The sequence below is a fragment of the Zeus faber genome, assembly GCF_960531495.2.
Source record: "Zeus faber genome assembly, chromosome: 17".
Taxonomy (NCBI): Eukaryota; Metazoa; Chordata; class Actinopteri; order Zeiformes; family Zeidae; genus Zeus; species Zeus faber.
Genome location: NC_137204.1, coordinates 30262146 through 30288312, shown reverse-complemented (window position 1 = coordinate 30288312; position 26167 = coordinate 30262146). Strand labels below are relative to the sequence as shown.

Genomic DNA, 26167 nt, shown 5'->3' with positions numbered 1-26167 from the left:
TTCAGCATTGGATGATGATGTCACAAAGCGCTCTGCTGCTACACCCTCGGTCCCGTTGCTCGGCTACTCCTGATACGGCGGTGCCGATGAAACATTATTTGGCGAACCCCTCCGACAGATACGATACCATGTGCATCTATACCAACTTCAGCCATTCCTGCGTGGTTCCACGGTCTCTGAGCACTAGACACTATGACATCATAATGACGTGTGATGGTGTCAGCAGAGACAAGTGCGTTCCAGCCCCAACAGTCTTCACTTAAGATGAGAAGATAAGAGGAAACCGCCAAACAGCCTGAAGTGTAAACAATGTCTTCCCCTCCCTCCTGCTTTTTTCTCTCCACTCTCACATTCGATTCCTCCATCTGTCCATCCATCAATTCATCCATCCATCCATTCATCCATCCATCCACCCATTCATCCGTCCATCCGTCTTGTTCATTTGTCCATCCATACATACATCTCGTTAATTGGTCCATCATCAATCCATCCATCAATCATCCATCAATCCATCCATCCATCCATCCATCCATCGTCCATCCATCCATCCATCCGTCCATTCATCCATCAATCCATACATCCATCCATACATCCATCCATCGTCCATCCATTCATCCATCTTTCTATCCATCTGTCCATCTATCCATCCATCCATCGTCCATCCATCCATCCATCCGTCCATTCGTCCATTCGTCCATCCATCTATCCATCCATCCATCCATCCATTCATCCATCCATCCACCCTCAGGTGTTCCTCCTGCCCTCCAGTCTGGCCGTCAGATTCCCAAACTCTCGCCTCGGCCGCTTGGCCTCCTTCTCTGACCACGCCCTGAAGCTGCAGCTCTGCGACGACTTTGTGTTCCAGAGCAGAGAGTTCTACTTCGACAGGGACCCGGGCGTCTTCCAGAACATCTTCACCTCCTACAGGTCACACAGCTGTAGTACCAGTGCTAGTACCAGTACACTGATACGTGTATATATATTTATTACAGGGTATTGTGCAATACTCCATTCTGATTGGTTAATAGCAGCAACCAGCGCTGGGTTATTCCTGAATAAGGACGCTGTCTCTTAATAACAACCGTTGCCATGGGAACCACTTCTCCTCCTGGTTTCACCTCCCTCGTATCACTCCGCTACATGCTAATGCTAAAGGACACGTCCAGTTTGACATTGATAACAGTCGTGGGAGCGGACCCTGTTACCCTGGGTTACTGGGTGATGACCTCCTTGACCCTGCTGCTCCCGCCTCCAGGACAGGTGTATTGTGGGTAAAGGACGAGCTGTGCCCCCGCAGCTTCCTGGAGGAGGTGCGGTTCTGGGGCGTCCGGCTGCGGAACTGCCCTCGCTGCTGCCGGGTCGGTTTCGAGGAGCGGAGCCACGAGTTGAGCCACAGTCTGAGGGTCCAGAGCCAGCTGAGGGCCGAGGTGCGGCTCCAACACAGTTGAACTCAGTTGAAAATAACTCTACTGAGCTCAACCCAACATGACTACCCTGCCACTCTGTTTAACTCTTTTCTACTTTATTTTTTATTTTACTTGACGTACTTGCTGTGCTTTACTGCATTCTACTCTACTGAGCTCTATTCCACTGAGCTCTACTCTACTGAGCTCTATTTTACTGAGCTCTACACTACGGAGCGCTAAACTACTGAGCTCTATTTTACTGAGCTCTATTTTACTGAGCACTACACTGCTGAGCTCTACTCTACTGAGCGCTACTCTACTGAGCTCTCTTCTACTGAGCTCTACTCTGCTGAGCTCTACTCTGCTGAGCTCTACACTACTGAGCTCTATACTACTGAGCTCTTTACTACTGCGCTCTACACTACTGAGCTGTACTCTACTGAGCTCTACCCAACATGACTACCCTGCTACTCTGTTTGACTCTTCTCTATATTATTTATTTTACTTGACTTACTTTCAATTTGCTCTGCTTTACTGCATTCTACTCTACTGAGCTCTATTCTACTGAGCTCTACACTATTGAGCTCTATTTTACTGAGCTCTACACTGCTGAGCTCTACTCTACTGAGCGCTACTCTACTGAGCTCTCTTCTACTGAACTCTACACTACTGAGCTCTACTCTGCTGAGCTCTACACTACTGAGCTCTATACTACTGAGCTATACTCTGCTGAGCTCTATTTTACTGAGCACTACTCTACTGAGCTCTATTCTACTGAGCTCTACTTGACTGAGCTCTACACTACTCTAGTTTACTCTGTTGAGATTTTATTTGAGATTACTTTAATGAGATCTACAGGAGTGATGTGTACTGTTGGTTCAGATGGAGGTGGTGGAGAACGGGGAGCTCTTCAGAGGGATGGTGTTCGGCTCCACCAGGAGAAACATTTGGAACATGATGGAGAAGCCCTTCTCCTCCGTCACCGCCAAGCTGGTGGCCGTCGCCTCCTCCTTCTTTGTCCTTGTCTCCCTGGTCGCCATGACACTCAACACCGTGGAGGAGATGCAGTACAAGGTGTGTGTGTGTGTGTGTGTGTGTGTGTGTGTGTGTGTGTTTTGAATGAGTAGACCACCAGGCAGCAGATCTCCCAGTATCTGTCGCTCTTTCTTTGAACCCCAGCTTCCCTCTGGGGAGCGTAGCGGCAGGTCTTACGGGGAGCAGGTGGAGACCTTCTGCATCTCCGTCTTCACGGTGGAGTTCCTGCTCCGCCTGGCCTCCACCCCGGACCTGGGGCGTTTCGGGCGGAGCCTCTTGAACGTGGTGGACCTGGTGGCCATCCTGCCGCTCTACCTGCAGAGCCTCCTGGAGGGATTCGATGACCAGGACTCCCAGAGCCGCTACGGGGACATCCAGACTGTGGGCCGCGTCGGGAAGGTCTGTGGGCTAGAGCAGAGCAGAGTAGAAAGTAAAAGAGTAGTATAGAGTAAAATACAACACAGTAGAATGGAATAGAAAATCACTATTTTGTCTTTTGATGTTCTCCTCCTCCTCCACCTCCAGGTGGGTCAGGTCTTGAAGATCATGCGTCTGATGAGAATCTTTCGGATCCTGAAGCTGGCTCGTCACTCAGTGGGCCTCAGGGCGTTCGGCTTCACCCTGAGACGCTGCTACCAGCAGGTCAGTTGCCCATCCCATAATACTACCCACAGAATACACACTAGCCCTTTCTCAATCTGCGTTCTTGTCTGTACTTGTGTTCTTGTGTGTACTTGTGTTCTTGTCTGCACTTGTGTTCTTGTCTGTACTTGGGGACTTGTGAAACGTCATCAGTCGCAGCCCAAGTACTGTTCCAATGCAAAGTCTGCATCAAGTCAAGTCCAGTCCAAATGCCAGGATGTGGACTTGCTCCGCCCATTTGATGGAGGATGCATCGGTGGTGACTTGTGTGGACTCGGGACAGACAAGTATCCCACAATGCACTTGGCAGAATGACCGTCCTGCGTCCTCCCGTCCTCCGAGTCTAAACTCCCCAGTCTGAACTACCAAGTCTGAACTACCAAGTCCGGACTTCGCGTACTTGGTATTGAGAAATGGCCACTGTGTACTTCTACATCCCATAATACTACCCACAGGATACACACTGTGATGTGAGGCCATGCTTCTCAGACTGTCTCCTCTGGGTGGGAGAGGCTGCCCCTAGTGGAGGAGTTGAGGTATCCCAGGGGCTTGGATCTACAGGTTGGGGGTGTTTGGGTGGAGAACCACAGAGTAAGGTCCGTCACAAATGTCTGAACAGGTGGTTCCCTGTCACCCCGTTGGCCGCCAGGGGGGCGCTATGTCACGGGGCTCTTGGGGTGGAGGTGGCTGATGGGGTTCCCCTGTGTGAGCACTGTGTTGTGGGTGTTGCAGGTGGGCTGCCTGCTGCTCTTCTTCTCTGTGGGGGTCTTCATGTTCTCAGCCATGGTTTACACCGTGGAGCACGACGTGAACAACACCAACTTCACCTCCATTCCACATGCCTGGTGGTGGGCTGCGGTGAGTGCACTGGGCAAGGCACACCCAGACACACCTGGAAAGACCTGGAGACACATGGTTCAATAATAATATCAATGCCTATTCCACATGGAAGAAGTTTGACTTGTCTAACCTTGGTTGTCTATTTCCCCATCCATCCACCCATCCATCCATCAATTCATCCATCCATCATCCATCTACCCATCCATTTACCCATCTTCCCATCCATCCATCCCTCTCTCTATCTCTCCCTCTATCCATCCAGGTGAGTATTTCCACAGTGGGTTATGGAGACATCTTTCCAGAGACCGTCCTCGGTCGTCTCTTTGCCTCCGCCTGCATCTCGTTTGGCGTCATCCTGAACGGGATGCCCATCTCCATCCTCTACAACAAGTTCTCAGATTACTACGCCCAGATGAAGACTCACCAGTACACGGCGGTGGCCACGCCCCGTGGGAAGCTGCACCTCAACAGGAGGACCGCCCAGAGGATCCAGGAAGTCCTTCCCACCAGGAGCAGGAACGCTGCTGACTCCGGCACCCGCACAGACAAGGCACCAAATCCTGTCAACTGGGTGTATCATCCACACGATTGACTGGGACATCTGATGAACGCCCTTGAAGGGCCCCTGGTGGCCCCCGGACCCAAGGTTTACAACCACTGCTCTAGACTATTCAGAGATACAAACTCTGGCAGGAGTCTGCAAGGTCCCTGTTGAGTCTCTGTGGAGTCTCTGCCTGGACCCCGTTGGGACTCTGTCGAGACTCTGCTGGGTCTCTGTTGGGACTCTTGAGCTTCTCCCTCCATCTCCCTCCACCCATCCCTTTAATCTGAGGGGACAGTGTATTAATCCATGGGATGTGAGAGCGACAGCTTGAGATTAAACACCAGGTCAGACAGAGTTTAGTCAGTTTAGAGTTGACCTATTTATAGAAAGTTTGATATGTCTCTCTTTATGTATTACACACATAGATATACTTTGATACTGTGTATGTGTATGTATACACACATATATACATATATATACACACACATTCATATACACATACATAAACATATACACATACATACACACAGGCAGTTGTTCTACTACTTCTTTACTGTATAAACTAATGTTATAAAATGTTGTTTCCCTGTAGAACTTCACTGAGGTTCATGAAGTTTTTTTCTGGAGCTGATCTTTAGAGATCAACACTCTGACTTTTCTTTCTTCCTGTGTTTGTTCATATTTCCTTTGCGCAAAAGTTGTTTCATTTCTGCTTCAGGGAAAATTCTGCGATCGACTTCAAAAGCTCTTGTTTTTTTGGGGTTTTCTTCAAACCTGCTCCTGAATCTCATGTTGTGTTGAGAAAACAAACTAAAGTTTCATAAATCACAAGCAACGTCATGAAGTTATTGAACGATGCTTTTCTTTCAGTGCTCAGCCAAGAAACAGAGCTGAAGGCCAAGCCTCTCTGGGGGAGGGTCCATCATGCATCCACCCACACGTCCATCCATCAAGCATTCATCCATCATGCATCCACCCACCCATCACACATCCATCCATCACGCATCCACCCACCCATCACGCATCCACCCACCCATCACACATCCATCCATCACGCATCCACCCACCCATCACGCATCCACCCACCCATCACGCATCCATCCATCAAGCATCCACCCACCCATCACACATCCATCCATCACGCATCCACCCACCCATCACACATCCATCCATCACGCATCCACCCACCCATCACACATCCATCCATCACGCATCCACCCACCCATCACGCATCCACCCACCCATCACGCATCCATCCATCAAGCATCCACCCACCCATCACACATCCATCCATCACGCATCCACCCACCCATCACGCATCCATCCATCATGCATCCACCCACCCATCACGCATCCATTCATCATGCATCCACCCACCCATCACGCATCTATCCATCATGCATCCACCCACCCATCACACATCCATCCATCAAGCATCCACCCACCCATCACACATCCATCCATCATGCATCCACCCACCCATCGATCCATCATGCATCCACCCACCTATCACGCATCCACCCACCCATCACGCATCCATCCACCCATCACGCATCCATCCATCACGCATCCACCCACCCATCATGCATCCACCCACCCATCATGCATCCATCCACCCATCACGCATCCATCCATCACGCATCCACCCATCCATCACGCATCCACCGATCCATCACGCATCCACCCATCATGCATCCACCCACCAATCACGCATCCACCCATCATGCATCCACCCACCCATCACGCATCCATCCACCCACCCATCACGCATCCATCCACCCACCCATCGATCCATCATGCATCCACCCACCCATCACGCATGGATCCATCATGCATCCATCCATCCATCATGTGTCCATCCATCCATTCACCCATCATGTGTCCATCCATCCTTCCATCCGTCATGCATGCATCCACCCATCCATCACGCATCCATTACGCATCCACCGATCCATCACGCATCCACCCATCACGCATCCACCCACCCATCACGCATCCACCCATCATGCATCCACCCACCCATCACGCATCCACCCATCATGCATCCACCCACCCATCACGCATGGATCCATCATGCATCCATCCATCCATCATGCATCCATCCATCCATTCACCCATCATGTGTCCATCCATCCTTCCATCCGTCATGCATGCATCCACCCACAGCTACACATACAGCTATCCAGCTCTAGATATAGCTATACAGCTATCAATCATGCAGCCATCCATCCACCCATCATGCATCCATCCAACATGCATCCATCCACCCATCATGCATCCATACATCATGCATGCATCCACCCAACCATCCATCCATCCAGTATCATCAGAAAAGAGCGCAGACAGGATGTTTTGAACAAACCGTGTTCGGGGCTTTTATTTTGAAGGCGTTTCCGACGCGGCCCGTTGACACAAACAGAACTTTTCTTTTTCTCTTGTTGCCCCGACCGCACGAGGCTAGAAAAGATCCACAGCGACGGCACACAGCAAACATACAAAATAGTTCTAACAAATCCACTTGTAGTTTCTTTGACTTTGTCCGCGTTTGAATACAATAATTTCAAGTCCAAACCCGGTGACCTTCACCCCACGTAGCAAAAAACTGATTTTCTAGTCAAATGTAGAATCTTATTTACAGAGCGAACGTCGGACCAAAGTGCATCCAGAGTCCTGATGGGTGAGCCCGTCCCCCAGGGGCTGACGGCCAAATCTGTACAATGTTTACAAACGCTGTAACCACGGAGATCATATAACATCAACCCAACGCTTGAGGAAAAGCAAAACAAAAAGCATGAACCATGAACACCGTCAGGTGGGAAGGAAGGAGGCAACTTCATCAGCACCAAAGCAAAGAACAGTAAGTCCAACGACCTTTCAACGACCCCCGCCGCAAAGAAATATTCACAAGTAAAGTGTCTGTTTTGGAGCCACCGTCCTCCATGTTCCGTCGAGACGCCGGGAGGTCCGCCCTGACGTAGACACCCAGGACGCTAAACACGGACCTCCACCCGCCCCCTACGGGTGTGGAGTGGACGGTGCTCGAGCTGAGGCGGCGGCTAACATGTCAAGACGCATTTTGGAGAACGGAGTTTAAACACTGTGCAAAAAACATTAAATTAAAATAACACCTTATTATAATAATGATAATAATTATAATAATATGAATAATAATAAATATTAATAATAATATTAATAATATTCACATAATAGTAATAAATACGATGGCCGCTCCCTCGTGTGATGGCGTAATGCACTTCAGGCGTGTGGTCATACAGGAAGGTTCCGCTGATGCTGTTGCTACGGAAACGACCACCGACACGGTCGCCTTGGGAGACGGCTTGGGTGGGGGTCTGTTGCCGTGGAGACGATCACGATAAATCGTCCTCTGTGCTCACAACCGATATCTGGAGGAAGACGGGAGACAAAGACGATCAAAGAAGAGAAGACAAAGACACAAAATGTAACCATGCGTTGGCCCTCTATGATGGCGTAACACTGTGATGACATCATATTGATAACAACCAAGACCAACGGGCGACGCGGCCTCCTCCCGGTTTCACTCCCACATGCGGGGGCCAGCGCCAGCACCAGCTGGGGGCCGGCACCAGCTGGGGGCCTCACCGCGGGGTAGGTGTGGCCCACGTTGGCCCCGTGCCGCGTGATGTCGATGTTGAGGTCCTCCTCCGTTGTCTTCAGGTAAACAGGGTTGTCGAAGTTCATGCTCTTCTGGTTGTTCAGACGCCAGTTCCTCCACATCAGGAAGCCGCCGCCCACCGCCGAGGCCAAGAGCACTACGGCAGGAACAGGAAGCGGGTGAAGAGAGAGAGCGTTTCAATGTGTGAACACGCTGGAACGGGGTGTGGCCCCCCGGGGTGCACAGTGTGTGTGTGTGTGTGTGTGTGTGTGTGTGTGTGTGTGTGTACTCACACACTGGCAGGACGGCCCAGGCAGCGTTGGAGCTCCTGGTCGTCAGGTCGACCTCATGGATGGATGTGCTCACGTTGGCTTCTGCAGGACACAGAGGACACTGTACTGGTAGTACACTATACTGCACTGTGTACTACGTTGTGTCCTGGTAGTACACTATACTACAGTGTACTACACTGTACTGGTTCTACACTATACTACACAGTGTACTACACAGTGTACTACACAGTGTACTCGGTGGTACACTATACTACACTCGGTACTAGGTACTACACAGTGTAGTACAGTTTTGATGATGAGTTTCCCCGCCAGAGGAAGAGTTTGGACAGCCAAGCCCTCAGCTGGTCGACGCCCCCTAACCGTCGACGCCCCCTAAAGCCCTCAGCCGGTCGACGCCCCCTAAAGCCCTCAGCCGGTCGACGCCCCCTAGAAAGAGCCCAAACCGGGGAGGACTAGTTTGGGAATTTGACATTTGATTTTTAGGATCATATGAATCGTTAAACTAGTTGCACTTTTTCCAAATTGTTACTGTTCAGGTTCATTTGAGGTTTATTTTATATTATTAAAGCAAGCTAACATGCTAACATCCCACAGCAGCGTTTTACCTTTATTGGGCCGCGCTAGAGCTTTCCCAGGGTCCTTAGCGGCAGCGGTGGACGGCTCTGTCGTGGAAGAGCAACAATCACTCAAACGAGCAAAAACAAAAAGGAAACTGAAGTAGTTTCAGACCCGAGCAGCAGGGGGCGTCCGCTAAATGCCCAAACCCCGCTCAACCAAACTCCTTCGTTTCCACGAGGAGCCGACTGAGGAGCTCCTGCAGCTCGCACATCCACCCACCAGGCGGCGGAAAACTGCAATTCTTTTATTTTTCTTGAAACCTCATCAACCCGACGGGCGCGGTCGCTTTGTTTGGAATTCCACTGTCAACACATTATCCCGAAGCTACAGGACGACCCCTGACCCCCGTGGGGCGCACTGCAACGCGCCCGCCCCACGGTTCAACTTGGGTTCAGGGTAAAAGAAGCATCTTTTAAAAACAGCCTCTCCTGACTGGTTCACGCCCTGCAGCGCCGCCCGAAGCCACGCTCAACGGGGTTAGGGACGGACACGCCTCCAAATCCACCATTTTGTTCCAGACTCAGACTCATGGATCCGCTCGGAGAATGGCTTGAACGTTGAACTTCGCTCTAACATCATCACAGGAACTCTGCGTTTATTTTCATTTACATCTGAGGCCATGTTGGCGACGGGGTATCGAACCGTCCCAGTTATTACACCAACAATGGAAACAGATACGGGTTGCCAGGTTAAGGCTGGAAAAGGGGGATGACAGGACGACATTCAGCTAAAGAAACGGAACACATAATCTGCAGAGATTTTATTTATATTATATATATATATATATATATATATATATATATATATATATATATATATATATATATATTCAGGACTAGTTCATATTTATTTCATGTTTGCTTTGACTATCTGAGCTCTTTTTTTGGGGGGGTATTTTAAAGGACACTTTTTTTTGGTGTTTTAAAGGACTCCTTCCACTCACCAGCCGTGCAGCGCAGCCCGTCCTCCGCCAGCTGTTCTCCTTTGGGACAAACACACGAGTATTTGGGAGAATGTTTGTTGACCTGCGGCGCCGGCAGACACAAGAAGCTGCAGCCTCCATTTTGTCCCTTCTCCGAACACCAGTTTGGACCTGGAACGTCAGGAAATAAAGATATTTTATTTAAAACCTGCCGTCGTACAAGTCAGGAGCAATGACACCATGGAAGGAACAAATACACAAAACCATTGAAGATCAGTGTACTTTATATAGAAAAGACATTTTAAGACAAAGTGTAATTTAATTTATTCCCCCGGGACCCGGCCCAGCACCTGCGAGCTGGATCAGCTCGTGGTAGACGATGATGTCCTGCGGGTCGTACAGGTTGCTCGCCAGAACCACAACGTCGGAACCCGTGAACTTGTTTGCGCCGTAGATCGCCTCGTTCTCCCCGTCCGTCCAGAACACCCGGTCCTGCAGGGCCCAGGAATACAGATATTCAATGATATCAAGTCAAAATATTTTTAAATGTAAATGGGGAAATGATATGAAAATATCCAACTTCCCTTATATTAAAATATATAAATGATGATATAATAATTCATTAAATATTAAAACACAAAAAACGTATATAAAATAAAAAATATGTATAAATTACCTTTAAAAAAATATAGAGATGATATTAAATAAAGCAACAGACATGCAGACAGACAGGCAGAGCACCAGAGACAGACAGGCAGAGACCTCGAAGACGGTCAGGGCGAAGGGGTGGGCCAGGTACTGGGAGGACTGCAGCACCTTCCTCCTGTTGTCGCCGTTCAGGTCCACGCTGCAGAGCATGTGCAGCTTGGAGTCCACCCAGTACAGACGCCCCTTGATCAGGTCTGTGGCGTCGCCCGGTCCACGGCGTCGGTCACAGCCGGAGCCAAGAGGAAACACGGCCGCGAGTAGGGAAATAAAGACGTGGTCAGCGCACACACAATAACTACTACTAACTATAACCATGTCAAAACCGTCAGGATGGATCGACAAACATCAGTTTGTACATATATTCTTATTGCCGACCATCTGTGAAATGGAAGAGCCTACTGTCCAGGTGAACAGGGGTGTGTTTACCTAGGGTGATGCCATTGGGCCACTGGATGTCCGAGTCCACCAGAACCTGCCGGTCGGCCCCGTTCATCCCGGACTTCTCGATCTTGGCCGGTTCTCCCCAGTCCGACCAGTACAGGAACCTTAAGCACCCAACAGGAAACGCAGGGCAACCGGTTGTTGATCGGACGACCGTTCTTAAAACACCCCTTTTCTAGCGTCCGTCAACACCACGTCATCACGCACCAAAACGGAGACCTGGACACGGTGCGGGCCATCGCAGGACAACCCTCCTACTCACCCGGACAGCGGGTCCACAGCGATGGACGCCGGCTCCTTCAGGCCGACATCAAACAGGACCTTCCTCTTGGTCCCGTCAAAGGTTGCCACGGCGATGGTCTTGGCGCCCAGGTCGGACCAGTACAGGTTCTTGTAGATCCAGTCCACGGCGAGTCCCACGGGCGTCTGGACGTCCTCGATCACCTTGGTGTGGGCGCCGGCGTCCGCCCGCTTGTCCAGCACCGTGCTGGAAGAAGGAGGTTTGGGTTCATTGCAAATTGCCATCTTATCAGTCTATTTGTTTGTCAACAGTCAGATATCACAAATCTGGCATTTTATATAATACTATTCCAATTGAATATCAATCAGTGCGGCCCCAATGAAGTGGTGGGCAGAATGAGGCCCGTCCAAGATGGCGGCCCGCGGCATGAGGTGAACTAGCTCTATGACATTTTAGTTAAAGGTTAATTGCCATGGCAACAGTTGCAATTGACAATTTATTCATTTTTCTCATTTTATGCCACGATAATAGAAGTATCAAATAAAGCACAACTCATAGTGTAGATGACCCTCTGCCACGGAAGACGGTCTGCTATTCATCCATTCACTCCAGCAGGAAGTAGTACCACCTCCCACCTGCAGACGGTCCTCTGGGCCACAAGACTTCCTGCTATCCATCCATCCAACCCTCCATCCATTCACCCACTCTCCAGCAGGAAGTAGTACCGCCTCCCACCTGTAGATGGCCCTCTGGCCCAGGTCGGCCCAGAAGACTGTCTGCTGGTGGAAGTCTGCGTCCAGGGCCACGGTGTTTCTCTGCTGTTCCACAATCTGGGTGTACTCCCTGCGCTCCAGACCCAGCCGGCGGATGTCCCTGCGGTTGGTGAAGATCAGGGAGGGCTCCTTCCCTGGAGGACACGCCCAGCGTCAACACCCCGCTAAGTCAACAATATGGCGTGGTGGCGAGCGTGCACTCACCCACGGCCTTGCACACCCCCGTGGCGGGGTCCATCTGGTAGCCGTTGTGACACTCGCACTTGTAGCCTCCTTTCAGGTTGATGCAGATCTGACTGCAGATCCCAGGGTTCACACACTCGTTGACGTCTGAGGAAGAGGACGAAAACTATTTTGGGATACAGTTTGTATGTATGCAACACCAGTATTTTCGGTGTAGTTGGGTGGTACACTGTATTAACACTGCAGTATTTTGGGTGTAGTTGGACCGTACTGACACTACTACAGTATTTTGGGTGCAGTTGGGTGGTACACTGTACTGACACTGCAGTATTTTGGGTGTAGTTGGATGGTACACTGTACTGACACTGCAGTATTTTGGGTGTAGTTGGACGGTACACTGTACTGACACTGCAGTATTTTGGGTGTAGTTGGACCGTACTGACACTACAGTATTTTGGGTGCAGTTGGGTGGTACACCGTACCGACACTGCAGTATTTTGGGTGTAGTCTGTTGGTACATCGTACTGACACTGCAGTATTTTGGGTGTAGTTGGGTGGTACATTGTACCGACACTGCAGTATTTTGGGTGTAGCTGGGTGGTACATTGTACTGACACTGCAGTATTTTGGGTGTAGTTGGTTGGTACACCGTATTAACACTAAAGTATTTTGGGTGGTACACCGTACTGACACTGCAGTATGTTGGGTGTAGTTGCATGGTACACCGTACTGACACTGCAGTATTTTGGGTGTAGTTGGGTGGTACCTCCGCAGGTCTTGTGGTCGATGAGCTGCAGACCCGGCGTACAGTCGCACTGGAAGCCGATCACCATGTCCTTACAGATGTGGGAACAGCCCCCGTTGTTCAGGAGACACTCGTTCAGGTCTGAGAAAAAGGAAGTGGGAGGAGTCAACAGGAAGTAGGAGGAGTCAACAGGAAGTAGGAGGAGTCAACGAGTACTTGGGGTACTCACTGCACTCCTTGATGGGCTCGTCGCTCCAGTCCGGACAGTCCCGGGCCTTGTTGCAGACCTTGCTCATCTCGATGCAGTCTCCACTGCGACACTTGAACTTGTCAGGACCGTTGCACTGCGTCACTGCGGGGAGGTCACCACACGCCGTTTGGATATATCCATATCACCACACCAGGCTCTCTATCGAGGCTTATGGTTATCATAGCATCACGCTAGGGCTGGGTGATATATCATTATAAGAATGCATTGTGATATTAACATATTGTTATACTATTGACATTCTTGTTCATTTATAATAGGGTTAGACTATATATCCTGTGGACATCATATCAGGATGCAAGGCTCTACCGGGTGTTCTGGGTCAGGGATTCTGTTGATGTAATACCGTGCTGGGGCTGGGTGACACATTACCCGACCTCCTGACATGACCAGAGATCATCTGGGATTGGGTTCAAAATGATGGTGCTAGGGCTGGGCAACATATGCTCGTCATAATGATATAACCATATATGGTTATAATAACAAAATGTCACTACAACTTCTGTACATAGTTATATATATTATTGTTTGGATCCAAGCTGCCATTTCCCCACCTTTTGCCTCCGGGGTTGAAATAAGTATTGTGGTGCGGGGGTGGAGTGGTTTAGGCAGCTACACCTGCCTCTCACAAGCCTCTTGAGGTGGCGTGTGGCAGGGGAACCGCCCCAAGTATCCACCCATCCACCCATCCATCCATCCATCCAGGGTTCTATCCATCTATACAGGGGTCAATCATCCATCCCTCCATGTAAACAGACACGTACAGTTTTTGCAGTTGCTTTCGTCAGAGCCGTCCGTACAGTCCCTGAGGCCGTTGCATTGCCGGTTGCCGGGGATACAGTTGCCGTCGTCGCACTTGAACTGGTCGGCATCACAGGTGCGCACAGCTGGCAGAGAGAAAACACAAAATCAAACATTTGGTACGGGTCAGTGAGCTAACGCTGACCGAGCTACTGGCCGAGCATGTGGCGCCACAGCAACAGACGAGGGGGTCATCACTCAAACACGAACTTCGTCCTGAACAAAACTTTTCAACGACTTGGAATTGTGCGGTCACTCCAGGCAAAGAGTGAATCCTCGTCAAACTGAAAATAATCACTGACAACTAATTCACCGTCCGAGGCACAAGTGGAATGAGGCATTTGGAATGATTCATATTGGCTGAGACTGGTTTACACGTCGCCTTCCACCAAAACAAGTTATTTGGGCAGAATTGATTCTTGTGAGAATTGCGCCGACGACTGAACTGACTCTGCTTCACTCCCTCACCAGCACATGGACGATCAAGCGTTAAAAAAAAACAAAACTAAAAAAAAAACAAAGATAAAAAAGCGAATATCTGTTGGGGTTAAATTCATCTTGTTTTGCAGCTCAGCCAACGAGTGCAAACAGAAGGATTTCTTTGGGTGAAGCGGACAGGCCTGTCAGGAGATGAGATCTGTACCAATGAACTTTTAACTTTCATCATTACGTCCATTACGTTACGCTCCCACGGATCCTCATAGTGCTCCCATCTCACGCCGACGTCCCGCGCTTCATATTCCGTCTTTGAACGGTTGTTTGGCAACGACAGGAAGCCACGACCTGCATCGGTTACTCGGCAACACATCGCTTAAATAAGTGCCACCGGTGGCGATCCGGGACGACGGCCTTAAAACTACTGACACACGTACACAACGAGTGGAATCAGTTGAAAACCAGTCAGTCGACTGAGATGCAAGTGGAGCAATGCTGCCCCCCCCAGTCAGTGTGCGTCACAACACAAGGATAAAACAGATGGAAGCTGACAAAAAACACAGGGACCATCCTCTAAATAAAACAAGTAAAAACGGTGTGGGGGCGGGGCACGGAGGAACCAGGCACGACTCGTAGACTCCTTCGGGTTATTTTCTGTGCGTAGCGCATGGGGGGGTGATCGAGGAGAGTCACGGAGAAAGTGTCCTCAGGACGCACGCTATCCTCCCATACGCACTTGTTCCATTCCACCCGGGAGACTTCGGACACGGTGGTGGCACATCTTGTCGCTGGCACGCACAGCGTCGTTACAGTCGGAGAGGGAGACAGGTGAGCAAAATGCGACCCGATCACTCCCTCTTCACACCTCAAGGAGGCAGCCTATCGGGAGAGCCGAGTGACCTCATATCCCCCGACCTACACACACAACCAACCTATACGTAGATCATATCACCGGCCTACGTCACATCATTATCACTGACTCATATCATGGCGCACGCACGCACGCACACCCCCCGTGTGGGGACGGGTTTAACCCGTGTTCATCAATTGCTCCGATAAGCAACTGATCCTTGGCCCAATTAACTGGACCTGAGACAGGTGTGGATGCCTACGTCACGTGTCCATTGTAGGTGCTTTCAGGGGTGGACAGGGGTCAACATGGACACTGTGAGCTCCCATACGCAGCAAGCTGCCATGCACTGTGTGTTCTACACCTTTCTATCAACATTCACTTTTTTACTACTTTGTGCTGCAGTAGTTCTTCTGTGGCATCGAACCAGACAGACTAGACTTCACTCTCCACCTGCATCAATGAGCCTTGGGCCCCGTGACCCTGTCGCCGGTTCAGCGCTCGTCCTTCCTTGGACACTTTTGGTAGTAACCACTGCACAGCGGGAACAGCCACAAGACCTGTGCTTGTGGAGATGCTCTGACCCAGTCGTCCAGCGTCACAATGTGCTCCTTGTCAAAGTGGCTCAGATCCTTACGCTGTATATCACTGACCTATACATATATTATATCACCAACATATACATACATGTCACCGACCTATCACATGATATCACCGACTTAGACATATATCACCGACCTATATAATATCACACGATATCACTGACCCCATATCACATGATATCACTGACCTTTACATATATCCTTTTATTGACAGATATCATGTGATATCACCAACGTATATCACATGTGATCATATCCTGATGTACTGATATCAACATCCTGACCTTTCACATGACATCACCAACCTCTATCATATGATATGACCAACATGTACATACTGTAGATAATATTACAACCCCGACCTATATCACGATATGTATCACATAATATAACTGACCCATATATGTCCCACCACAGCAAAAGCCGCCATCTTGCGCATTTCTAAAATGGCCAGGAGCAGCTTAATAAGTTGAAAAATCTTTTCTTGGAGGAAAATTAGATTTTTCCAGATTCTTATACCTTTGTGGGTTTTTTTTATGTCTCCACGTATTTTCAAAACCGAGTTTGATTTATAAATAGTAGAAAACTGTTAAACCGTGGAGTTAAATATTCCCATTAGATTACATGGAAACGCAGTTCACTTACCGAGACGCTGAATAACACAGAACAACGCCGATCGATGGTTTCATTTAAAGGGAGCGTCAAGGTCAGGATCATTCCTCCATATTCCATGTGATGTGAAGTCACAATGTGAAACCGTTTCCATAGAGTTCAACCTTTAAATCGTACTACTTTTACACACGAAGCCACTGCTGTGAAACGGCGAAGAAGAAAAACCCTTCGCGTCACGCACCTACGTCACCTCCGTAAACAGACAGTTAAAGCGCAGCACGGGGCTGTTTCCGTCTCCCTTGTCTGTGAAAACGTTCTTCTCCGTATCCTTATGGATGAGGTGAAGCGGGTGGAGGAAGATCTGAATCATATCTCGGGCCTTAATGTGACCAGTGCGATGGATCCAAGTCAGTGTCAGCAGCGCGTACTGGACTTCATTTTCCGTGATGATAGTCAGTTCTCCCACAGCGACGCTGAACGTGATATTACTCCGGACTTGGAGAACATTTCAAACAGCGGATTTCTGACTTAATGTGACGATGACACGGAATATTTTCAAGAACTACCGCAGGAGACCGACAATACGTCCGTTGTTGTTACAACGGGACAAGTGGATGACGTGATAAAGTCCGTTGAGGTTGGCGACAGATTTTCAGATTTCAGATTTTCTGAGACTCATTTTGTTGATGGACTCTACATTATGTTGTTGTCCGTACTTTTAAACTCCAAAATAATTCCACTTTTATTAAACATGTATATTTTTACATTTAAATTAAAGCTTTTTTTAAAAACAGAATGAGTTGTGTTGTTGAGCTGTTGGTGATTGGCCCATTCAGCAGTATGTTAAGTAGCCATGAGGCTTTGTTGGTCCTCCAAGCCCAGTTGCATTGTGGGAGCTGAATGAAGCTGGTGTGGGTCAAACTCTGAAGGGGATTATCTCAGAAACACAATTTGCCAAACCCTTGTCATCAACAAGTCATAGCTTTAAAAATATTTGCTTGATTTGCACAAGTGACACCTTGTTTGGAAGCTCTGATTCCCCACTTTCAAATGATGCAAATGATGAAAATGTTATTATTATTATTATTATTAATATTGTCAATGTTATTATTATTTTACTGATATGTTCCATGGCTTTGTGCTGTTAGTATTACTAGGACCCTTCCACTCACGGCAGTTGGCCTCGTCGGAGCCGTCCCTGCAGTCGCTGTCGCCGTCACAGCTCCACTTCCTGTGGATGCATTCCCCTGAACCACACTGCGTCTCGCTGGACGAGCACTTGGCAGGCGGCGTGGGGTGACGCCCACACTGCGCCTGCGACTCATCCGATTGGTCCTGGAGGAGAGAGGGGGCGGAGACTGAGAGACGGAATTCACCATTCACCATCACGACAATATACTTTATATAGAGATAAGGTCCAGCAGGGCAGACATCCCTGAATAACCCCCGACAGGGACAAGGTCTGTCTCTGGAGGTTATGTAGTGATAACGGCCGCCTGGCTGCACATTATCCTGCTTATTACACACTACCATATGCATATAACATATACACATTAATATATACATATAACACACACACTACTATATACATATAACACACGCTACTACATACATTTAACACACACGCTACTACATACATTATACATATAACATACACACTACTATATACATTACATACATCTACACACTACTTACTAAATATAATAACAAATACAATAAAAAATGGAATTTAGATTATACGTAGTTTTAGACTATACTATCTAGACTATTTCCTGTTATTAAATAAAATACTTTTTTTTTTTTTTTTTTTTTTTTTAACCTTTAAATTTCATCTCCAGACTCATTTTGACAGTACACTGACTCGTAATATGGAGAATCGCACCATTTCATTTAAGGAGCAATATTTTATTTTATTGAAACGTGGCCAATAAGGTTCAAATTTGAAAAATACATTGTTTTCGGACACGAGACCGAGCTTTACGACAATGGTGTTAAAGTGCAACTGAACTCAGATACTGTAGGGGCCCCGAAGCCCAAAAGTTACGTAGTGCTGCTTCAATGTGAAGCTGGACATTCCAACATTCATCTCTCCAAGTCCTCCATTGTAGTTTCTATGGAGCGTCACCAGGTGGCACCACTAGCTAATATACAATATATTATATAAATATATCATAAACACGGCCCAGATGTGGTCCGCGGGGCATTTGTTTGAGACCCTAAATGAAGTGGTTGAACATTTACATTTAGTCATTTAGCAGACGCTTTTATCCAAAGCGACTTACAATTATTCAAACACCGACGGACGCAGCCATCAGGAGCAATTAGGGGTTAAGTGTCTTGCTCAAGGACACAATTAGTTGAAATAAACAAGTCTATTGTCTAAAAAGACAGTTGGTGCTCATGCGTGTGTGTTCATGCTGTCGTGGGCGTCGCCCCAGTGAGCCAGAAAAACCGGATCATTCTAACAGGTTGAGACCAAACTGAACTGTCAACTGTCAGCATCGGGTTCCCACGGCGACCAAACCCTCCTGCCACAAAACAACGTCCGGTTCCCACGGCGACCATCCATCCAAAGGGGATTATTTTGGATTCAATGGTCTAATTAGTGTAATCTGGGTTATTTTACCTGGCAGTAGTCATCGCAGAGCCCACCTGGGATGCACAAGGTGTTGCACTCTGATCTGGTTATCTGGGATCATCTACCTGGCAGTCCACGTCGTCGTCACAGACCCAGCTGGCCGGGATGCAGGTGGCGTTCCCACAGCGGAACTGGCTCGGGCCGCAGGACGCCGGCGAGCACGCCAGCTCGTCCGAGCCGTCGCCGCAGTCGTCCTCGCCGTTGCACACAAAGTTGCGCGAGACGCAGCGGCCGCTGGCGCAGGTGAACTCGTCGGGCGCGCAGGTGACATTGCCTGCGGGAGGATGACATGAGACGGGGAGAAAGGGAGAGAAGAGTCACTTCCACTTTGAAACCAACTAGTTTCAGAGCTCAGATCCTCCGGCTCGCCTGCATGCTAGCTCACAGAGCCCACTCCCCTCCCCGGTCAATGGGATCCTGTCGGCGTCGGGAGGCGCTTTGCGTCTGCAACTCACCGCAGTTCAGCTCGTCCTCGCCGCTGTCGCAGTCGTTCTCGCCGTCGCATTTCCAGAAGACGGGGATGCACTGGGTGGAGCCGGCGCCGCAGCTGAACTCGTTCACATGGCAGGTCCTCATGTCTGCACCGCCACAAAACATACACATCTACTGAGGACGTAGACACATCCACATCTGAGGACGTAGACACATCCACATCTACTGAGGACGTAGACACATCCACATCTACTGAGGATGATGAAACATTTGGAATAACGTGAGGACTTCTTATGGTTAATAATATCACAAAAGACAATAGTTAGAGCGGCGTGAGGACGTAACTGGGTTTCAAGTATCCAACACGGCTTTTCAGGGCTACTGAGGACTGAGGTCAGATATTTAAAACAACGTGGGGACATTCTGGGATTAATATGACAAAACAGATTCAGAGCAACAGAGGATCTTTCAGATATTCAGAGCAACATGAGGACCTTTGGGGGTTTAAACCTTAGGGTTTGACGCACAGCTTGTCCGGCCCAGGGCTAACCGGACAGAGCCGCTAGGTTTTCAGTTTGTGTGGGACGGCGTAGGAACAACACGACTAGGAAGCTACAAGGATGAGGGATTGCGCACCTTGACACCTGTAAACCTTAGTAGTTCAAGTTCTCTCGCTAGGACTCAAAAATGATCATATAAATGTGATTGCTATTTCAGAAACACACCTGGATATCTGTGTTGACACCTCTGAAGCAGCCATCCCAGCTTAGAATATTCTCATGACATGACACAAATATGCAAGGGGGGGGGTGGTATATACATACAAAACCACATTCCAGTGAAGGTCAAACAATCTGATGGATCCAGTTCTAGAAGCCCATTTCCTCCAAATTCACCTATTGACATGAAACCAGTAGATATTGCTTGTTGCTCTCATGCACACCATAGGGATGACGTACGTGCTCCGCTTCAGGAAGGAACAGGTTCAGCTAGAGATTCACTTCCACGGGATCTAAACTGACTGGCTTCCTCAGACCTGGGCTCCGACAGGCAGCCCATCACGACAGCCAGCGGTCGTGATGAACGTCATTTGAGTCAGAGGATGAAGGTGCCGAGCAGGACGTGCTCTGACGCGCCTGGAGCTGCATGCAGTCGCACTGGTGCCAGCGAGCTCCGCTCCCAGGCCGTATCCGTCACAGCTGGTTTTAGTGAGCACGGTATAGTGGCCGTAGCTGGGAAAACTACAGTACCGAAAGCTGGGCCGAGGACTGTGTTGCAAAGACCTTATTAAGCCATTTGTGAAGAAAAACGTATTGAGCAGATAAAAAAAAAAATATATATACAGTGGTACAAGGTATGTACAGAAATGAAAGTATGAAAGAAACAGGTATTGCATTACATGAGAATTATCCATGTGAGTAGTACTCACGCCTGTGGCTGGATAAGGAATTATAAACACTCAGGGTTCACCAGGATGAACTGAAACGTGAGGCAGTGGCCTGGGGAAACTCCATTCAATGGAATAAAAACAGTGAAACTCAGAAACAGGGTCACAAAGATAAGCAGAGAAAAAAGAAAAGATCTCACTCTCAAAACAAGATGTGTGAACTAAAGAACGATGGAAAACCTTTCAGGACATATTGGGCAAGTCTAAAGCAAATAATCCCTCCCTCCTGCATGGAGTCAGATGCTGCATTACAAAACCCTCAAAATATGCAAATATTTAAACGGACCTCGCTATTGAAAAGGTCAACAGTGGGAGTCACATCAATTCCTCAAATGTTGAACCATCACAAACCTTGTGGAACTTCACTGTGAAAAACAAAGAGGTTTAAACTTAAACCCGAGCTTCTAGAGACAAGAATGTCCGTTGTCAGTAAAAAGTGATAAAGAGTCTGTACTGAACTCAACGGAACATTAAGGAAAAGCTATAGATGCTGACATCCCAGAGCCAGAGCCACGTTTGCAACATCAGGCTGAAACAAAGTGTAGTTTAGGTTTTTTCAGTTTAGAGTAGTCCCTCAGGCACCAAAGTTGCCTGAGGGACTACTCTAAACTACTCCAATATCCCAGAAGGGCAGGAGGTCCCTCAAGGGGTGAGCAGCAAACCTGGAAGTCTTCCTCCTGCTCCGAGGAAACGTCTGGAAGGAGTGTTGACTCCAACACGCCGCACGCTGCAGGGACTGGCATTTATTATTTTTTTAGCGGTCGAGGACGAACAAGAATTTCAGTGGATTAGTCGACACCCCCCCTCCCCCAGCGGACCATCAACTGCAAAGTCACCAGTGCATGAGTGACGTCCCCAGCACGGCGCTGCTTCAAGTCATGCTTTTATTTTTCCAAAGAGGAACAATTAATAATCATGAATTGTTTGTCGACGTCACTGCCTGAGTCGACGAACGGACCGGTCCACTCGCACGCCTCCGCCCTCATCGAGCGCCTTTTGGACCAGTCCACTCGCACGCCTCCGCCCTCATCGAGCGCCGTCTCAAACACATGGAACAAAGTCCATTCTTTTAGGATAAGTAAAGGAATGGTTTTGCTTTTCCGGAGAACGACCTGTCGTCCGGTGGTCGACTGCACGTCCTCTGCTCTTGTGCTCGTCCCGGTGGGAACCTTCCAGGAACCTCCTGGGTTCTGTGTTGCTCTTGTCTGTGGGTTTTATTCTCAGACACAGAGTTGTTTGCTGACAAAACGGAGCTCTGTCCGCTTCCATTTCCTCTCTTATTGTTAGAATAATGATGATGGTTGTTGTGGTTGTACTATGCGGGAACGGGGTGATGGAGGGTAAAAGGGGATTAGGGTGAGGAGCACATGGGTTGTGTTGTTGACATGTTTTAATGTGTGGATCCAAGGAAGAACAGCTGCGACGCTGCTACCGACGACCGGGATCTAAGTTGACAAGTAAACCCCAACGCACAAGAACACGCACAGCACGAGTGACCCGCGAGCGTGCACGAGGGGGAGCGTGCACGAGGGGGAGCGTGCACGGCCACATTCAAAGTTCACACGCACACGCACCCTGTGTGGGGTTAGGGTGATTTAACCCGTGTTCATCGATTGCGCCGATAAGCAACTGATCATTGGCCCAATTAACTGGACCCGAGACAGGTGTGGATGCCTAAATCACACACAAACACTTCACTCAACTTAACGGAGTGTAGAGCTCCAGTTGTTTCTGTTTAGAACTCTGTCAAAAGCTTTATAACATTATGCAAACTTACACAAGTTATTATTTTTGTCTGAACGTCAATTGTTGATACAGAGTTAGTGTACCGTTATTGTAATTCTTAGGCAACATTTTTCTCGTTTGTTTATTTTTTTGTTTTATTTTCTTGTTTTCCAATTTTTGTAAATTTCTTGTTACGTATGTCGACAGTCCTTCCTCTAGTTTTATTGTTACCCATTCTTTTGCCAATTTCGGGGACGTGCGCTGCCGCGATGCTGTCGTTCGCCTCCAACGCGTCAAGCTTCCGCCCACAACACCAAGGAATAAGGAGGATTACAATTCTGATGTTGTGGAGGATCCTCCCAAAACCGTCTTCTTGGAGGTCGCAGAATTAAAATCCCAACACGCCTGGACCTGGGAGCTTCAAGCCTCTGAGCGACTGCGTCACGAAGCCACTTCACCGCGTGGGATGAAGGACGCGACATCGCGCAAGCTGCTGTGCACTGATGCATCATGGGAAGCCACAACACCCTGTAAACGGCTCCCCCACCCAAAATATATAATGACCAACACCCTGCAGAGCAGCGTTTTTGGGCTCAATCGATTCTCACAGATAACAGGAGATTGTTTTTGACCTATTCAAAAGGGTGATTAAAACATGTATAACATCAAACTATTAAAAATCATTATTTTTCTACCTCCGCCCCCAAAACCCACGACACGATAGAGAGACTTCATTTAAGGGCGGATCGTTTGAATTCAACCCCACGGAGGTTCTTTGGACAGGTGTTTCCTGTCCAGTTCCACTTGAACATTAAACCATTGTTTGTTCTGGGAAACGGTGGAAAGAGGTTCTTCATGAGGAGGTTTTGGGGGTTTCCACTCACGGCAGATGTCGGCGCTCTCGTCGGAGCCGTCCTCGCAGTCGGGCTCGCCGTCGCAGTGCCACCTGCTGGGCACACACTGGCCGTTACGACACAGGAAGTCCACGTCCGGGCAGGCGGTCCTCTCTGCGGGGGAAGGGGACATTTATTCAAGTCGCGTCGCTGTGGACCCCCTGAGGGGGCACGGACCCAAGTTTGGGAACCCCCGTTCTATCCACCCTGCTAAGGGCCCACGTCGGGCAACTCCTGCCCCGGGTTAGGCTACGAGGGCTTCACTAGGAGTGTTATGCTACTAGGGCCCCACGTCACACTACTGGGGCCCCACGTCACGCTACTGGGGCCCACACTATGAGCGTCAGGCTACTAGGGCCCCATGTCACAATATTAGGGCCACACTATGAGCACCACGTCACGCTACTAGGGCCCCACGTCACGCTTCTCGGGCCACACTAAGAGCGCCAGGCTACTAGGGCCACTATACAAGCGCTATGCTACCGGGGCCCCACGTCACACTCCTAGAGCACCAAGCTCCTAGGCCCACGATACAGGCGCCACCCTCCACGCTACAAGCTCCACCCTCCACGCTACAAGCGCCACGCTCCTAGGCCCACACTACAAGCGCCACCCTCCACGGGCAATGCTCCAAGGGCAATGCTCCAAGCGCCACGTGGGCCTAGGCCCATGCTACAAGGGCCCCACTACAAGGACCACGCTGCCAGGGCCATGCTCCTAGGGCTACGCTACAAGCACCATGCTCCTAGGGCCCTGCTACCCATCCGACTCCCGGTTGCTATGGTAACCTGCATGCACGTGGCTGTGTTTGGTGCACGTTGTGCGTCCTCACCGCAGGAGCTCTCGTCGCTGCCGTCGGTGCAGTCCTGGTCGCCGTCACATTTCCAGACGGAGGGAATACAGCGACCGTTCCCGCACTGGAACTGGTTCCGCTCACATTCTGCCGTGGAACCTGCCGCCACAAAGGGTTAACATGTGATGCAACTAACCTGTTTCCATCCAATAATATAACACAACATACACTAAATCCAACCATCAACCACAAACTTAAGCCAAAACATAAGAAAGGGAAAAAAACTAACCAAGATAAAAAATAACAAAATAAATAAACCAAGAATATGACTTGTTGATACAGAGGTATAAACCCGCTCTGCAGGAGCAGCTTAACTAGTCTTAGATAAGTTACTCAACCCATTTCCGATTTTACATCAAACTAGTCTGGTTGTATTAACTAGTGTAACTAGCAGCAGAGCGGATCCTGCTGCTCACCCAGTAACAGGCTGAGGCCTCGTGCAGGCAGCACTTATACATATCATCATAATTATGACAACAGATATAATCATAGATGTTATGACGCTGAATGGACGCCACTGATTATAATGAATAATGATGACGTCATCGTCACCTATGAAAACGTTCCACGGGGGCGCGCGTGCGGAGCGTCCACGCACAAGGTTGAAGGAACCGAGCAGGACAGGCGCGTGCGCAGGCCGCACGCACGCGCACCGACGGCGGCGCTTGACGCGCACGCGCCGCCGTGAAGGAGACGATTGAAAACAATAAAAACAAACAACGGAAAACAAACAAAAAACAATAAACAACAAACAACGGAAAACGAGGCGACGTCACGCGACCACGCGCGGGACAGGTGCACGGCCACGAGCTGACGCGCACACGCACGCGCAGGTCAGGTGCTCACCGTGCGCGGCGCTGCGGAGCTGCGTGCACGTCACCACCTGCAGCAGGAGCACCCGCAGCACGGACGCGCGCATGTCGCTGAGGATCCGAGCGCCGGGATCTGCGGTGCGGGCGGTGCGGGCGGTGCGGCAGGTGCGGGGGCTGCGGGGCCTCCGTGCGGGTCCGCCGGGCTGCGGGGCCTGCTCTGCGTCCTCCGGTGCGTCCTCCGGTGCGTCCTCCGGTGCGTCCTCCGGTGCGTCCTCCGGTGCGTCCTCCGGTGCGTCCTCCGGTGCGTCCGCGCCGTCGCCGCCGAGCAGCAGCAGCAGCAGCAGCAGCAGCAGCAAACGGAAGGGCTCGCGCCGCGCGCCGCCTTTAAGGCTCAGGCCCCGCGCGCTGGTTCCGGTTGCGGACCCCGCCTCTCGCGGTGGCGCACGAGCTGCGAACCATGTCCCAAATGTAGATGAAGAGGAAGGAGACGGAGCGAGGGAAGGAAGGTGGAGGAGAGGAGGCGTGGGTCGGGAGCTGTCTCTCTCTCTCTCTCTCTCCCTCTCTCTGTCTCCCCGTCTCTCTCTCTCTCTCCGTCTCTCTCTCTCTCTGTCTCTCTCTCTCCGTCTCTCTCCCTTCCTCCTCCAACGCGTCTTCCAGGAGGTTAACCCTTTCCTGTCCCAGAATAATACACTGACACATGGAGCTGGATGTGGAGCAGCATCATCATCATCATCATCATCATCATAATGTATCTTCAATGTTGTCTTATCAATC

At 49.6% G+C, this 26167-nt stretch overlaps 2 protein-coding genes across 3 annotated transcripts; one reads left to right on the top strand and one right to left on the bottom strand.

Moving 5' to 3' along the window:
* Positions 1 to 128: 128 nt before the first annotated feature.
* Positions 129 to 4515, top strand: LOC307243093 (potassium voltage-gated channel subfamily V member 2-like; the record flags this gene model as incomplete). The annotated part of the gene is made up of 8 exons (XM_080017743.1): positions 129 to 232; positions 769 to 927; positions 1256 to 1427; positions 2289 to 2480; positions 2586 to 2840; positions 2967 to 3083; positions 3816 to 3941; positions 4186 to 4515. 8 exons carry the CDS (start codon positions 129 to 131, stop codon positions 4513 to 4515), a joined length of 1455 nt encoding a protein of 484 aa, XP_079873869.1.
* A 2302-nt stretch (positions 4516 to 6817) lies between these two features.
* LOC307243325 (very low-density lipoprotein receptor-like) lies at positions 6818 to 25952 on the bottom strand. Of its 2 annotated transcripts, XM_080018079.1 has the most exons (20): positions 25428 to 25952; positions 24561 to 24680; positions 23720 to 23842; positions 19687 to 19809; positions 19297 to 19505; positions 17766 to 17928; positions 14058 to 14180; positions 13255 to 13377; positions 13047 to 13166; positions 12302 to 12427; positions 12060 to 12231; positions 11346 to 11570; positions 11069 to 11187; positions 10697 to 10836; positions 10285 to 10426; positions 9956 to 10105; positions 9000 to 9056; positions 8395 to 8475; positions 8089 to 8258; positions 6818 to 7871 (listed from the first exon to the last, which is right to left on the bottom strand). In XM_080018079.1, exons 1-20 carry the CDS (start codon positions 25498 to 25500, stop codon positions 7836 to 7838), a joined length of 2595 nt encoding a protein of 864 aa, XP_079874205.1. In that variant the 5' UTR covers positions 25501 to 25952; the 3' UTR covers positions 6818 to 7835. The 2 variants fall into 2 exon arrangements, with proteins under 2 accessions (XP_079874205.1, XP_079874206.1); XM_080018080.1 differs by lacking the exon at positions 9000 to 9056.
* Positions 25953 to 26167: the final 215 nt, after the last annotated feature.